This window comes from Lissotriton helveticus, chromosome 2_1, assembly GCF_964261635.1.
Source record: "Lissotriton helveticus chromosome 2_1, aLisHel1.1, whole genome shotgun sequence".
Lineage (NCBI taxonomy): Eukaryota > Metazoa > Chordata > Amphibia > Caudata > Salamandridae > Lissotriton > Lissotriton helveticus.
In genome coordinates, this window is record NC_136059.1 from 86,655,539 (window position 1) to 86,673,223 (window position 17,685).

The 17,685-nt window shown below is 47.2% G+C and overlaps 1 protein-coding gene across 1 annotated transcript in view; it reads right to left on the minus strand.

Annotated features, from left to right (window-relative positions):
• Positions 1 to 17,685, minus strand: part of DYSF (dysferlin) — a 1,004,398-nt gene that overhangs the window by 30,223 nt on the left and 956,490 nt on the right. Inside the window, exon 55 of the mRNA XM_078674496.1 lies at positions 3,807 to 3,906. Coding sequence (XP_078530622.1) covers positions 3,807 to 3,906 — 100 coding nt within the window. The remainder of the gene's footprint in view (positions 1 to 3,806; positions 3,907 to 17,685) is intronic.

Below are 17,685 nucleotides of genomic sequence, written 5' to 3' on the forward strand. Positions count from 1 at the left end.
CATAAGAAACCATGGGATTTAGTAAGAATAAAGTTAGCAATAAAAGACAGAAAAGGGCTAGCCCAAGTGGTTAGCAAAAGCTTAGGAAAGCACCTTTGTGTTGCAATAGGGAGAAGTGTGGAATGTTCGGGGAGTATACATTGTAATTCTGTGGTATCAGTGGCGGCTGGTGTACTTTTAAAGTAGTGAGGGAGTAACCTGCCACGCCAAACTGTAACAAGTGTGCAAGATCAAACGTCTTCATGTTATCAGTCATTGAAGGGTGCTGACAGACTCCAGTGATTAAGTAGAGGGCCACAGACACGAACAAACACTGGCACGTGTCTAATATAACACGTGACACAACACCATAATGTGTGCAATCCTGAGAATAATAGCCTGAGGACAATAAAGGCTAGACGTGCAAAGCAGAGTTTGGCAAGCACAGGAAAACAGCTTTAAATGTGGACTCCCAGGAAGTAAACACAGTCAAAGAGAGCTACGTGAACGCAGCACTATAATACACACAAAGTAGAGAATAAGAATCATCATAATCACAAAACCTCATATTTCTTAGCTCAACATGGTAACGTCACTGCTGCTTAAATCATTGACAACCTAAATAACACAAAGTTAACACACACAAAAAATAAACTTTTCCCCAGTGGCATTTGCATACACCTTCAGTTGCACTGACGCTGAATAATGCCAATACTAACGTTATTTAAAATAGATTTATATTTGTCACCTCTAAACCAAAATGTCAGGCAAAATTGCATCTCACAATACATCTTTTATTGTAACTTCCTAGCTTTTAGTTTTACAGCAAATGTAAACACGTTCTAGGTTCAGCTATTGTCACATATTGTTTCAAATACTGATCCATCTAATTTCTGCACAGTGTTAATGGTTTAACAGTGGCATGTGACATCTCCCATTCACTAGCAGTATTATTATTATTATTATTATTCTGAGTTTTGTATAGCGCCTGGTTACCAAATAGGCATCCCAGCGCTCGCCAGATAATAACACTACCAAAGAATAATGCAGGGTTTAAGCAGAAAACAGAAACGTCTTTAAAAGTTTGCGGAACCGGAGAAGACTAGCTTCCGAACGAAGTTGTAGGGGCAGTGAATTCCACAAAGTGGCCACATTTATCGAAAACCTTCTGCCAGTATCCCAGACTATACGCTTTTCACTTACAATGATCTATCCTCACATCAACCCTTCTCCTCACAAGGCATGTCCCATAGCCTGCTTGCATGAGTGGTGGATTACTGCTGGCACACCACACTGTAGTGCACCAGGTGCAGATCTTTGATTACAACAGAGCTCAGGCAGGCTGACGCAGTGCTAAGCACCACCACGCCACCTGTGTGGCACAAACACAGTCCCAGAGTGCACGCTGAGCTCGCAAGCTACGACTCGTGAAGCCTAGTGTGAAAACATGACCCTTCAGTGTCAGAAGGAACGCTGAAGTACAAGCGCAGATGTCTATTTCAGCAGAGCAGTGAAGCTTTCCAGTGATGCATGAAAGTAGCTATCGGAAGCAGAAGAGAATTGATCACGCTTTTCGGGCAAGCATGTTACTATGTACCTTAGCGCTTCGAAGTAGCTTGAGGCGGGGCAAGAAGGCAGTGCGGTGCGAGAAGGCAGAAACATACAATGGTTGTTATTACCATTTATGTTTCTGCGTTCTCGCAACGCGAGAAAGCAGCGGGACAACACCCCATTGCCCCAATGGAAGAGCCGCCACTGTGTGGTATGGAAAAAGAGGGCTGAAGGATGTGACTGGGAGAAAGCTGGATAGCCGGGAGAGAAATGATCACGTAGATGGGGTAGTAAACATGGTGAAAGGGACTGATTGTATCCACTGAAATTCAGATTATGTAATGTGAATGTAATTAGCTCAGTTTATATGTATGTGGCATGCATGCGTATATTTTTAGGTCCACCTGCAGCTGTCTGTTGTGGGAAGACCTGTTATTGAACACACCAAAGCGTCCAGTTGATTTAGATAGCGCATTGCTTACTATTGGTTTACCTTTTTGTCAACCTCATTTGCTAGCTTCTTATTAAAAGCCTTTCCTTACTCTTCTTGTGGTTGGTCAACCCCGGAGCACATGTTCTTTATTATCCTTTTGGTTGGATGACTTATATCCTTAAGTTTAGAGGACTTATATCCTTCCACTGCCCACATTCAGAGAACTACTTTTTTCTTTTCCTTATGGCATCCAAGAGAGTGCATATGTTTCTTCAGTGGCAGCTCCTCCGCTAAGGTGGAGGAGCGTCACCGCACAGCTTTTATTTTTCCTATTGTGGTCAGTGGCAGGGCTGGCCAAAGCAGGGGAGGAGTGGTTTGCACTCCCTAAGTTGCCCTTTGCATTTTTCCCACCAGGCGGTAATGCACAGCCTGGTGAGGAACATGGACAGGCTCCCTGTCCCCATCAAACCACGGCGCTCAGACCAATCACAACGCTGGCTCAGGGCAGCCTGTGTGCCTAGGTGCTTCCTGCTGCCGGCCGGGACTGCACGAAGAAGGAAGATGAAGAGGACGGAGGAAAGGCGGTGGCTGGCCGTTAAAGGTAATTCCTTTTTTCTATCTTTTTGTTTCCCCAACCCGCCTCACCACCCCTGTCTGGTAGAAGCCGCTACTGGTTTTCTTGCTCTCCCTTGTGCAGTGCTTCCCACTGCAAATACCACACCCCTACTCGTTCCATGTAGCTCCACCCCTATCTCAACTCATCTACTGCTTCGCCTAACTCTAATTTTTTTCTTTTCTTTTTTTTTATCTTGTTCCTCAATCTCTAATTCGCCATTGCGCTCCCCACTTCTCCAGTCACAGTCCTCTGAAAAGAAAGCTTTTTAAAAAAAATAATTGGGGTCACCAGTCAGATGGCATACACTTCCATGTCACTCCATTTAAAAAAAAAAAAAAAGCATTTTCATGCAAGTCTACAGTACGGATGTATGACGGTACAACGCGTGGTATTACCACGCGTACCGTTACAATGCGTCCTTAACAACGCAAGTCGTTACCACGACTTGCGCTGTAGGGGTGCGGACTTAGGAATAGTTACATTTACTATTCCAACACCAGCCTACGTACAGTAGGGAAGGTGTTGGAATAGTAAATCTACTAGTCCTTATCCTTGAGCGCCCTCCAGCGCAAGTCGTGGTTACGACTTGAGTTGTGAAAGACGCGTTGTAACGGTACTGCGGGGTAACATCCGCGTTGTAAAGGATGTTCCCCCTACATTACATTTTTATCATATGTTTTAGTGGTGTCTGCAATCTTGGAACAGGTAAAGAAAAATAAATTAAATATCGTGGCCACATCATTCCATTTGCAGCTGCACATAGGATGACACATGCACACATCACGCTGATTTCTCATACTTGCTCATGTATGCATACACGTCATCACACTTAAAAAAATAATGTTTAGGTTTCTTTGCTGATGCTGCACATCATCAGCAAATAGCATTTGCAAAGCCAATAGGTCTAAAAATCAAGAGCTACTTGTTTTATAAGGGGAGGTGCTGTGTTATAATCCTATTATAATGGAGCCAAGGATAGAAGCCTTGATTCCAGCTCTAGTCTACCTGGGAAAGTTTTGTCAGGAAATCCTGAAATTGCTGCCAGGTTCTGATAGTGTGAAGATTGACATATATTTGCTGTGAAAAGGAATACAAATTACTGACCAGGTGTATACACATTGTTATAAAACAGCTTATAAATAAATACAAAGTGTTTATTAGCTGAGTTAAGCAAGCCTTTCCAGAGGTAAAGCTGTTTTCACCCAACGCCTGAGGCTCAGACCTTACCTAAGAAGTCGTCAAAGGAGAACCTGTCATTGTCCCAAATCTGAAGAATAAAATGTGGAGGAATTTTATTTTCTGTGCTATCCAAGCTCCAAAAATGTTCCTGTGTAAAAGAAGAGGAAAAGAATCAGTTATAAACATAGTCAATCATCATACAGATCATTCCGGCACGCGCGATCATGCTTTCAATGCAGACTGCAGGGGGCGGTGGATAAACTTTTTGTGGTGTTTCAGTAAAATATTATTTTGAGAATCAGACTGCACCCCAAAAATTCTGCCCACACATGCATTTGTGGGGTCTCCCACCACATTCACCACATGGTGATCCAGTATGCCATTATTGCCCTGATACATGCTATATGTGCCTAGCGGCACCTCGTCGGTGCTATCAAATTATGTGTGACAATCTTCAACCACGAGGATGGAAACATTTGAATTGACCCAAGACAGACCCCAGTGCACCTCTTTGATGGCTCACTCATTTACAGCGCTTCTTTGAACACAGTAAAATTGACATGAAAGCTCCTAGAAGCTGCCACTTCTCGAAGGACCAAAAATGCTCCTACAATTCCAACCAGGGCATGCTTCAGGCTGCACCCTCACGCCCACTGCAACATCGTTGAAGCTTCCAGCACAGGAACTCCCTGTCCACCCACCTGTCAAACCACCTCTCCACCCCTGTCCTAACTCAAGCACCCAATATGAGTGCAACGGACGCAACTTACATATCAACAGAGCCCTGACAGTAAAAGCAGCATCCATGCTAGAGTGCAGTCAACGCCCTGCGATTTTGTCGGAGAAAGAATTTTATACTGAACTTTGAACTGATACTACCGCCCGCATTTTGTTTCATAAACACCAAATTACCTGGGGGGTTCCTCGTCTGAATGTTACTCGGGCCTTGTTTCAAAGGAAACCTTATTAGTGTCAGATCATTTCTCCCACCAGTTCAGTGCCAAGAAGCTCTTTGGCCGAATCAATCAATCAATCAAGGATATTTATAGAGCGCACTACTTACCCGGAGGGTCTCAAGGCACTTGGGAGGGGAGGGGGGTGCTGCTACTGCTCGAACAGCCAGGTCTTGAGCTTCTTCCTGAAGGAGAGGTGGTCTTGGGTCAGGCGCAGGTCGGTCGGGAGGGAGTTCCAGGTCTTGGCGGCCAGGTGGGAGAAGGACCTTCCTCCTGTTGTCGTTCTTCGGATGCGGGGGACGGCGGCGAGGGCGTGACTGGCTGATCGGAGGTGGCGTTTGGGAGCGTAGAAGTTGATGCGGTTGTTGAGGTAGCTCGGGCCTTGATCGTGTAGGGCTTTGTGTGCGTGGGTGAGGAGACGGAAGGTGATTCTCTTGTTGACGGGGAGCCATTGCAGGTCTCTCAGATGTCCGGAGATGTGGCTGCGTCGGGGGATGTCGAGGATGAGTCTGGCTGAGGCGTTCTGGATCCGCTGGAGTCTCTTCTGGAGCTTGGCGGTGGTTCCGGCGTAGAGGGCGTTGCCGTAGTCCAGTCGGCGCTGTGGCACGTGCAAAGCACTACATTGCTGAACTGGGTTCTGAACTGGCTGAGGGACAGCAGGGCACTCGAGCTGGGCCAGAGATCTGCAGGGAACACGCAGGGGCCACACGGTAACGTCATTGGCCGCCATCTTCTCATGGCTCAACGGCGGTCAAAGGTGAGACCAACTCATATTGTCACTGCCGTGACTTGGCCTCTGTATAGCACACAATATGCCGTTAGTGTGGCGTTTTGCAGCATCCCGAAGGTGACTTTGCACAGGACCAAAGCATTGATTGTAAGGGGCCTATTTATTAAAAAATAATGCAGCGTACTTCAGCAAGCGCAATTAACAAGCGCATCAGCTGAAAATCTCTCGGTATGGTCCACAAGGCTCTCTACTTCCCCTACCCAGCGAGGTTAAAATACATGTATAGCTGGTACTCCTCGGGCAGATCCCTTCGCTCATCTTCTAACCTACAGCTTTACGTACTCACAACAACAAGGAAGAGTTGGGTCGACAGAGCACACTCGACTGCCGCCAGGAAGCTCTTGAATACTCACAAAACATGAAGGCCACCTACCTGCCTTTTAGAAATGCTCTAAAGACTTGGGGCCATATTACCAAGATGTGCGTTAAAAAACGCACATCGCACATTTCCCTATCGCCGGCTATCGCCGTGTTAGCGCGTCATTATCAACGCGCAACACGTAGGCGATATTAAATCCAGCGATAGCCGGCGATAGGGAATATTAGCGCGTGAAAACAAGCGTTGTTGTCACGCGCTAATGTGTGCCTTGATAATATGGGGGGTGGATTCAGCTTTATGATCCACACCCCCATGTTATCAATGCCTAACACATGATCAGAGCAGGCGTTGGGAGACCTGCGATAAACAAGTTTATCGCAGGTCTCCTTCTCCCAACGCCTGCCTTGGTAATAGGGTGTTACCACCCCCAACCACATTTTACATGTGATTGGACGTGGGAACGCCCACTTTGCATGTCATTAGCGATGTTTCTCGCTGACATGCAAAGTGGGCTTGAGGCAGGCGTTAGCATGCCCTTGTTAATAGGGCGCTAGAAGTATCGCCGCTTTCTCGGCACAATTCGCCGAAAAAGCGGCGATACTTCACCTTGGTAATATGGCCCTTGGTTACTCTGCATGCAGCTATCTGCTGTATCTTTTATACGAGTAGATTCTCTCTCTAGATGGTATTCGACGGTGCCTTGACGCCCTTGGGTAACTCCTGCGCTTTACAAATTCAAATTCAAATCGAATCAAATCAAAATCGTCACCTTGCTGAGCTGCACTGCGTTGCAGGGAGAGGGCAGAAATGCAACATATTTAACACAATACTGTGCATTCCTGCCTTTTCCGCAGCACTGGCTCACAATAAGCTGCCGTGCACCAACGTAGGCACCCTTGCGCCATGGTGCAAAGGTGCCTCAGTTGAAGGCAGGATTGTTTTTGTGAAGGAAGGGGCACCTTCCTGCACAAAAACAATCCCCCGAGGCATATTCCTCTTTCTCTCATACAAAGAGGATGTAATGAGGAGAAATAAAGATATTGCTCCTCATTAAGGCATAGCATTTTGGCACGTTCCCAGGTCTACCAGTAATGATAAATCTGGGAATGCGTCAAAATCCACGGGAATAGCATGGCAACACCCACGCAACGCCCACGGAACACCTCCCAAGAGTAGAGCAATGCTACGTAGCAATTTCAGCTGCATTGCTTCACTCCTGATTTATCAAGCCACTCATGCCGCGCAAAGTGCCCCTGCGTAGCTTGAGAAATCGTGTTTTATGGTTGACGTTGCGCCTGCACCACATTGTGGAGAAGCGTGGCTCAATGGTTAGAGCGGCAGACCCTGATGCAGTAGTCTGGCCGGGACCAGAGTTCAATTCCCGCCTCGGCGGGTCTTGGACTCAATCTCCCCGGACCTTATAATTCTCGCCTCGGTGCCTATTCCAATCATGGGTCCCACTCTGCAACTCTGGGCAATAGCTTGCTTAATCTCCACAACGGCCCCAGCAGCGCTGGGATGCCTGGCTTCACCTTGGGGGTGCCCAGGAGTGGACATTTCACACGAAAGCCAGGATGGGTTCCACAGCGGTATGAATACAGCACTACGAGACCTCTGGGTAGAAGTGTGCTATGTAAATACAAAAGCACATACACACACACACACACACACACACACACATACACACAAATGCAGAGCACGCCCTTGATAAATATGCCCCTCAGTTTCGACCAGCAAGCGGTAGTGGCGAAGGCTTGTGGCATCGCTAAATGAATCCAAATTTAAGTAACTTGTGAAAGCAACCCTTCTGTAAGAGAATACCACATACCGTATACACCGCCGACCCAGGAACATGATAACAAGCGTCTATTCCCACCAGGACTGGTTTCATGCATTAAATCACAAAATTACTTTCAGACTCCCAAACTTTCAAACGTCTTCTCAAGCAGTCAGTGTATGTGCTCCTTTTATATATAACAAGATAAATAAATCAAGAACTTACATAAATACACTTTCCCCGCAAAGTTTACAATTACCATTCCTTTTAATCATCCCATGCAATAAAATCCCCTTTTAAACGGGATCATTAGCAGGGCACAATACGTGGTTGCAATCAAGCAAGGGGTCTTTGAAGATGTCACGCTTCTGTTTCGGCTCTAACTCGTGCATTTACCTCCCAGCGGTGGGTATCCGCGTTTACGCTGGTTCACGTGGACCTTTATATGTCACACGTTGCATCTGTGGTGCGTTGTACGTGACTCACTGTACGCTCATTCCATGAAGTACAGTGACAGGACGATGTGATGCTTGGGTGCATGCGTAAACATAATGCCCTGGTTACTTACTGGTAATCTTCATTACTCCAAGTCCTAGTCTTCCTCGCCACAGTTTAGTTTCCTATCCCTCCCTACCCTGATCTGTATGGCTTCATTCTGGTATTTGCTTTGTTTACAGGTGGAGCTCTGGGTATTCTTCATTTTAAGAGGTAAGGAGGAAGAGGAAGTCGGCCATATTGGAGGGATGGAGAACTAGTGTGCTAACTTTTTCTTGGACGATTCTGGAGGGAGACATGAGCTCGTCCTGTTATTACTGTGGTGAGGAAGCTTGACGGGGAGATAATGGTGGACCGGAGGGCCCATCCCAACCCTCGAACAAAGTGCCAGCACTCTTCCTCCACGTCTCCCCTTTGTCCCCCAATTCTAAAAGTTGTCCCAGGTGTCAAATAGTTTGGACACTTTTGTTGGTGTTTCCAAGAAATAAAACCATGTCTATGGGGTATGGCTTTTCCTTAGGTCTTAGGTCAGTATTCATAGTAACCCGGAAGTGCTTTAGGGGTAGGGTTGGGTGGGTCCGACATTGGCGGGATTGTAGGAGTGACACTGCAAGTGGGAGATCCTGTTCATTTTTCAAGTAATACCACATACCAGGCCAATATTCTTGGAAGGATCTGGCTTGAAGGAGGGATTATCCACTTGGAAGAGACTGGGCTGGAAAAGGGAAGAAGGAAGATGCCTTATACATTTCTGATACAGGCAATAAACTGCCTATAAAATCTAGTTCTTTTTTAATTATTTATTGTGGACACTGTCCTGTAAAATGCAAAGCAGGTGGGGGGTAAGGTTTCTTTATGACGTCTGCTTTGCAACATTAGCAACAAATCAATCTACCAGTTCTTATGTGACAAATCCACAGTACCTTTGACCACCTTCTAAATAGAATTAGCACAACGATTGCGCGACAGCTAGGCAACACGTTACAGACGCAATATCACTTTTAGTAAGCCACTCGATCTCATTTAAAGGACCGAAACCTAAGCACATAATGCACCCAAGAGGAAGTGTTATCTTTAAGATGTGAGTGCCGAGCTATTAGTTTTCCCAATACTTATTTCGTCTGGCACTGCTAAAAAGGAAAAATAAATAAAAATGAGCACTGATGCCTTACAATGTGCATGCATGTGCACGCATGGCAGCCATTCTGGAATGCTTTTCCTTTAGGAGAAATACCATTGCAAGATGTCCGCTGGTGCTTCACCGTGCATGCACTCGCATAAGTCAGCACTTTGGGATATTTTTTCTCATAAAGCATTCCAAAAAAGCCACACAATCATGTGCATGTGTGGTGATGCATTCACAACCATTTTGGAATTTTAATTTCAAGTTTAATTTTCCATTCCAAGATGGCCAATGGTCATTTAACAACTGTAAATTGATTACAACTGAAGTGAGTAGTCTTCCTGAGCACCTCCATTTGGTATTTGGTCGGGTGAAGGGCGGGCTGGCAGTCTCGACTGTTGAGGGTGAGATGGGTCCTGTGGGTGAGGCCTGTCTTTTCTGTCTTTCCTGATCACTCTTCAGTTTTGCTGTTGATAGCCAACAGAAGAGAGCTCACACCAGAGCTCACACCAGAGCTGTTGTTGATACTCCAGACTGGAGACTGTTCTTCGGTGAGGAGCATCACTCTACACAAATGCTGCACCTGGAGAACAGCCTGGAGAGGACACTTGAAAGAAGAACAAACCCAAACCCGTTCTGAAAGGGCGGACAGAGAATCCTCATCCCCAGTCAGCTTTGACTGTATGAAAGTGGCAGCTACTGACCCGCTTGTGGTTCGGGTTCCAACTTCTCCTTGACCAAGGAAGGGAGAGCTATGCCGAGCAGTCAGAGGGATGCTCGGCAACCAGACCTGGTGTCTGCCTGACAGCCAGCATCCCAGAGGTGAGAGGACATCACTTGGAAGGAAGAAGCTGTTCATTTGACTTGAAGTGCTTGAAAACTAACCCTGGGCGTCCGATTCGGCTACGCCCACGGAGTAGGCGTAGTGTTGCCTTCTACGCATTTTGCGTAGACAGCGTAGCCGGCAACACTACGCCCACTCCGTGTGCGTAGCCGAGTCGGCCGCCACCCGCCTCCCTCCCGCCCTCCCCTAGATACATTATTTAAGCAACTACCCTGAATAAAACAACTTTAAAGCACTTACCTTGTCCGGGGCTCGTCCGGGGCTCCCTCTTTGAATAGCGTCCTTTCCTGGATACCAATGCGCATGCGCGGTCGCCCGCGCATGCGCATTGGTATCCAGGAAAGGACGGTATTCAAAGAGGGAGCCCCGGACGAGCCCCGGACAAGGTAAGTGCTTTAAAATTGTTTTATTCAGGGTAGTTGCTTAAATAATGTATGTAGGGGAGAGCGGGAGGGAGGTGCGTAGTGGGGCTACGCGGAGTGCGGGAGTGGGCGTAGCTTCTCGCCCACTCCGCGTAGCCCCACTACGCCCACTACGCCCAGGGTTATTGAAAACTAACATGTATGCCCAGAGGAAGGAGCTAGCCAACCCTCAAGGAGGTGTGACTGTTCATTGAGAGCCACGACCTGTGATATTTTCAACCAGAAAGATTGGGGAGAGTGACATGTGCGCTTGTGGAAAAGTGAGAGCAGTCTCTCCGGACGAGCATCTCCAGTCGGGAACAGTGGCATCAATAGACGGTGCCCGAGGAGACTATCCCCCAGATGCATCAACAACCCATTTTGCGATTCCTTAATAGCGAAAAATACCGATTCGCTATTAAGGAATAGCAAAATGGAATGCATCAAGAAATCACTTGAAAAAAAAGCAATTTCTTAGAATTCCTTAATTGCGACTCGCAAATTGCGACTCGCAATTAAGGAATACCTCCCCATTTATTCCAATGGGCCTAGAGGCCCATAGGAATGAATGGGAAGACAATCTCAATTTGCGAGTCGCAATTAGCGATTCGCAAATTGAGATTGGTATTTCAAGGGTGCAGGGGTGTCCAAAGGACACCCTGTTGCACCCCTGAAATTGATCTATGCACATATGTTGCGCACACACATGAAACTTTGAAAAATGCACATGCATCAAAATTTTTCAACGTTTTTGCAAATTACCATGAAGTTGTACTTCATGGTAATTTGCGTGCCCTATTAGCGAATTTGCTATTTTTAAAACTTTCATGCATTGCATTTAGCAAATAATCGCAATTTAGCGAATTCTCTATTTGCGATTTTTGCATTTGGGATGATGCATCCCAAATGCAAAAATACCGCTCGCAAAGGGGCAGATTCTTAGAATCTGCCCCTTTGCGAGCGTATTTTTGTTTGATGAATCTATGCCTATGCTACTGAAACAACGAACTGTGGCTGAGCAATATGTGTCTCTTCAACAAAGAACTTACAGAGTACTAAGCCTCAGGTGGCAATGCCGCTGCAGCCATTAACCGTGCCTGAGCAGACAGCGCAGCTGCATCAATCCACTTGGCTCATAGTAGGGTTTCGCTGACTCAGAGACTAAACTGAGGTGGACCTTATGAGTTGTCACCACAGTCCCAAATTCCCTTCTCACCAGAAGTCCAGAGACAGGTCAGTCATCACAGGGACTGTGACCTGCCGGAGACCGGCACACCAACACAGACTCCGGATGAACACAGACGAGGGATCCACCTAGCCTATACAGGAGGGACACACAGAAGACGGAGGAGGTGGGGGATACCCAGAACCCCAGATTCAATAGCTTCAGCACCAGTGAAACATCTGTACCTATAACCTGTTAAATGAAGTATTGAGTTTTTTTTGTATAAAAAATACTTGTATCAAAGTACAGCATTAGGTTGGACCTTCTGTTATTGGCCTCCACGGTGATGGTTGAGCTCTGAGCTTCAGCACCCCCACACTACCTCCCCGAGAAGCCTGTGACTGCTCAGCATCGCTACCAGTGAGAGCCAAGTGCTGAAGGCCTTGTACTTGGCACAGGTTTGATGAGCCACAGTAGGACAACCCTGAGACACCACTGGGGCCCAGGAGCCTCTGCCTGTCCTCGGGCCACCCAAACAGGGTCTGTGAGCTGGTATACACAAATCTTCACAATGGTGTTTCGCATCCAAGTGGCCAGGCTCAAAGTTAATGGTAACACATTATTTGTAAGTGTGTAAACACTCCCATATTTCATGAGATGGAGGTAAATGTTTTTTTTTCCATTTGGATAAATATGTTCAAGGTGACGGAAAAGAAACAAGAAAGTAAGGTGAATATTCTGTTTGGCATTAACTGTAAATAAGCGGGATTTCCACAGCAGGAAATGTAATTAGCTTAGTGGGAGGAAAAGACTTGCAAAGTGGTGATTTTTGCAGATTTCAATTCAATGACAGAGGATTATTTTAGATCAGATGAAATTAGTAATGTTCTGAACACAGTCCTTAAAGTGCCTTGTCCAGCTGTATCCTATGCATAACATGTTACACCAGTCTGCTGGTGTGCGGTGAATGTTTAGCCTCCTGAGAGCACCAAACTACACATCATTTTAGGTCTCGTCTGCGCGAGCGCATGCACTTTCACTTGCCAGAGAGATTTTATACAATAAGGTGCTTGCAGCCTATCCCATTGCTTAACATTCGCTGGCTTCACTGTTACTCTTATTTGCTGTTTCTTATTGGCCAGAACATGCTGTCTTCACTTCCTCTTCTTTTTCCTGGAGCATTGACAAAGTACTGATTGCTTCAGCTTGATTGCTGTCCTACCGCTGATTGCGCAGTGATTCAGGCACTACTTATATTCTTTCTTCTTCCCTGTCGTCCTTGTTGAACATCTGTTTGTAGCTATATCTCACTGTGCAATCCCTCACTTCAAAAACGTTTTATTCTCCTATGAAATGGGTGTTTATTCTGACAACAGGTGTCATCTGCCTTTATAGAGACAACAGGTGTTATCAGGTTCCAAATGTATTTTCACTAAAATATGGACATGGGCACAATTGCTTTCTTTATGTGATAGGATTTTTAGCCAAAGTTCATATTTTTTTCTTCTCTTTCCCACATAGGGGGGATATTAACTGATTTGCTTAGAATCCCAGGGGGGTTGTGTTGAGACCTAACAAGCATTGGCAAAGCCAACAGTCTTTGAGACAATTTGCTCAGTCGTTGCCTTTTGTTCGTATGTACACCACTTTGGCAATGATCTGTAGCCATGCTGTATAGAAGTGTGGCTTGGGTGCAGCATGGCTAAAAAAGAAGAGCAGTAGGTCTGGCAGCATCATAGCACTTTCTAAAATTAGTTTTAGCCTCACTGCTTCCACGCTGTTATAGAGTATGGCTACAAAACACTGCCAAAGCCAATCGTTCTATTAGGTGAATCTAATGGTCTTACCAATGATTATTTTAAACTACGGGTAGGCAGGCTTATTGAATAGCTATTCGCAGTTTGAAACAACACTTTGAAGCGACTTAGTGCAACGAGGCGGAGCTAGTATCACTTGCAGCCGCCCACCACATCCCCTTCTGGTCCCGGTGGCCCCCTGCCCCATATATACAGCCCAACCAGCCCAATGACTTGTGGGGCCCTTCCCTGCCCTGCTAACCCTCTCCCGATGTCAACGCGGTCCTGGTCGCTCATCCCCACCCATCCACACCCACCCGCCTCCAGAACTGTCATGGCGGTCCGGCCCGGCACATCCCAGTGATCACGGGAGCGCAACACTGCAGCCTTCCTACTTCACAACAACTCCGTGCTCCCCGGGAACCACTAATCCACCCCCACCCCACACCACACCCAACCCCGGGCATCATGAAACAGGAAGGCCTATCAAAGAGAACAAACTTTGGGTACTTTCTTTTGTTCCATTCTCACCAGTTACACATGCGTCGCAAAGCCAATTGCACACCCCAATATCCCACCCGGACAATTTTCACCTCATTAGGGTTTAAATGTCTATGAAAGATCCAATTATGCAAATCGAATGAATGAATACATCTGTAAGTAAAACATCACACATTTTGCCAGAGCTCACGGCTTTAATGACCCCTGACGGCTATTTTTCAAAGGTTACAATATTCACGTCACTCTGGAACCTTGACTCACTGACTCCCGCACTTCGAGCAAGGGTCACGTCTTTTTCGCTTGAATGAAAGAAAGAACATTAAACCCCGCCACCACGCCAAGGACTGAAAACGGACAGTTTTAATAACTTCCAAGGTCCTCTCAGCACCACGTCGGAATTTTATGGGGCGAAAAATCAAGAAATAATACTCATGAGTCATTCACAGTAATCAAGTGCGTCATCGCTGCTAACTTCAGAGCTTCTCTGCTTCACGTACAATAATTTTCAATAAGTTCCATGAGCTTTTTTCCTCCGTTTTTAGCTCCCTCGGTCACACGTTTGGTAGCTCGAAAGATGCAGAGGTACACATCGGCCCATTCGGTTTTTACCATTTATTTAGAACATTGTCAGAAAGCTGTGAAAATACCGAGCTCTAAGGGGTCTATCAGCATACCACAGAAAGCTCTTTATTGCCTGAAGGTTTTAGACACATAAAGCAAGTGTTATTCTGTGCAAGTAGATTTATGTTTTACGAGCTTATGTGGTTTTAAAGGCATTAAATACATTGTATTTATATATATGTATGTGTATGTGTCCGGGCTTTCACATACTCCACCTTGATAGACCTAAAGGGAGGGGAGGAGGAATTGCTGTTCTTTACAGAGACACGCTCGCTTGTAAGATCCAGAATGGAGGGGTGACTGATTGTGAGAGCTTACAGTTCTCCCTTCGGTTGTCACCTACAGTGTCTTTGGTAGGCTTGTTGATTTACCGCCCTCCTGGACCCTTGGGTAGCTTCCCTAACTCTCTTTTAGAAACTACCGCACTTCTCGCCTCTTCTACTGCCAACTTTGTTGTCCTCGGGGATTTTAATATCCATCTGGATGACCCTACTAACACCGCGGGAGTCGATCTGATCGACGATTTCAACTCTTTTGGAATCAACCTGGTCAACTCGGGCGCGACTCATGAGAAGGGCCACCTGCTCGATCCTATACTTTCTAACTTGGACCATCTTATTCCATCTCCGGCTCTTGCCATGCCTTGGACAGACCACTTTCTGGTGTCCGCGACTTGGCAATTTGATAGTCCAGCTGCGGTAGCCCCAAGGGTTCACACCCTGGAGAGAGCCTGGTCGAGGCTCCCAGTTGACACTTGGGCGGCACACCTGGAGGCTACGCGGCCCCCTCAAGGAGTTAATCCGATAGTCGCTGATGCGAATCTACATACCTGGCTCGTGGATTCTCTGGACACCCTCCTTCCCAAAAAGAAACAACTTACAAAGGGGAAGAGAGTGGGCTCGGCACCTTGGTATTCGTCGGAATTGAGAACCTTGAGGAAGGGGTGCAAGAAGCTAGAGCGGTCCTGGAGGAGAGACTGGAGTGAGGCGAGTCGTAAAGAATACCGTACGGCTCTGAGCAGGTATAAATCCGCTATACGGGTGGCAAAATCAAGATTCTTTGAAGAGCGTATAGGTTCTGCGGCCAACTCTTCCAAAGAGTCATTCAGGGTTATTAAGGAGCTACTTAATGCCCCTGAACCCCAGGTTTTACACGAGGACCCTCGCAAAAAATGCACAGAACTGGCCTCGTTTTTCAAAAGAAAAATTGACAACATATTGGCTTCCCTCCCCCGGCTAGGCGAGGTCCCCTCCTTGGTGGACAATTCCAGCTCTCAATCTAAGATGCAATCGGTGGAGATGGCCTCCCTGGGTCCGGTCACTATGGAGGAAGTTCTGGCGGTTCTGGGCTCTATGAAGAGCGGCTCCCCGAAAGACCCAGCACCTATTAAATATCTCAAACAGGTGTCCTCTGCGATTGGCGGCCCTGTGACGGACCTGATAAACCTGTCCCTCGCCCATGGGGTAGTCCCCCCAGTTGGAAAGGGGCGGTGGTTAAGGCCCTTTTGAAAAAGCCTAACCTCGATCCCGCCGATCTTGCCAACTTTCGGCCTATCTCCTTGCTGCCGGGTATCAGTAAGGTGGCTGAGAAGCTGGTGAACAGACGCCTCTCGGACTTCTTGGAAGCCAATTCCCTCCTGGGCGATTCCCAAACGGGTTTTCGTCCCGGTCAGGGGATTGACACTGCCCTGTTGGTGGTCGTGGAGAATGCTAGGAGCATGCTGGATTCGGGGGGATCAGTGGCAGTGATCCTCCTGGACCTCAGCGCTGCTTTTGACACCGTGGACCATCAGGTGCTTCTCCAACGGCTGTCAGGGGTGGGGGTCACGGGTCTGGCCCTCAAATGGTTCGCTTCCTTTTTGGAAGATCGTTCATTTGAGGTGTGGGAAGGCCATGAAAAATCATCTTCAACCCCTCTCCAGTGTGGTGTGCCACAGGGCTCTTCATTGAGACCTACCTTATTCAACGTTTACATGGCCCCCCTGGAGAGTGTGGTACTGCCGCTGGGTATTAAAATCATCAGTTATGCTGATGATACTCAGCTGGTGGTAGGCCTCTCCCAGTCGGCGCACCATCCCGACCGGCTGCACACGTGTCTCGAGAAGATCTACACGTGGATGTGCAGCTCAGCCCTAAAGTTAAATGGCTCCAAGACGGAACTGATGCTGCTGGGGAACTCCTCTCCATCTCTGTCCCCCAGCAGCTGGCCAGACTGTCTGGGACCGGTACCCCCCCCCAAACAGGAGATCAAGAGCTTGGGGGTATGGCTGGAGCAGGACCTATCGTTTAAAACTCATGCCAAAAAGACTGCTGGCGTGTGCTTTGGCCTGCTCCGCGCAGCCCAGAAGATTCTGCCTCTGCTCCCAGTGACCACCCGAAGGCTTCTCATCCAGGGACTTATCATCTCGCGGCTGGACTTCAGCAATGCGTTATTCCTGGGTGCACCCGAATCTACCCTGAATAAACTGCAGCAAGTGCAGAACGCGGCGGCCAGGCTTTTGACGGGTCTCCCCAGGCGTCAATCTGCTCGCCCGGCGTTGAGGGCACTGCACTGGCTCCCTGTGAGGGACAGGGTGAAATTCAAGTCACTTTGTATCGCTCACAAAGTTCTGCACGGGGTAGGCCCACCTATTCTGGAGGAGATTGTCCAGCCTTACAAGGCCCCTCGCTCTCTTCGCTCTGACCATCAACATCTCCTTCAGGTTGGCAGGGTGAAAAAGGCAAGAACGGGTGGCAGAAGGTTTTCAATAAATGTGGCCTCTTTGTGGAACTCGTTGCCCCTACAACTGCGCTCGGAAGCTAGCCTTCTTCGGTTTCGAAAACTTTTAAAAACTTTTTTGTTTTCTGTTTAATCCCTTCATTCTCTAGTAGTGTTATGTTCTGGTAAGCGCTGGGATGCCTATAGGTAACCAGGCGCTATACAAAACTCAGAATAATAATAATAATAATAATAATATATACGTGTGCATACGTATATCATGAATGTGGCAAAGATTGAAAGTTGAATATGCCTTTTTTTCTAAGCGATGGTGGTCATAGAGATGTAATGTCACTTCCTGTGGCATCACTTCCTGTATATTCACTACATGTGACGTCACTGCTTATTTTCATTAGCCCCCCACAGTCACCTGTTTTAGGCCTGA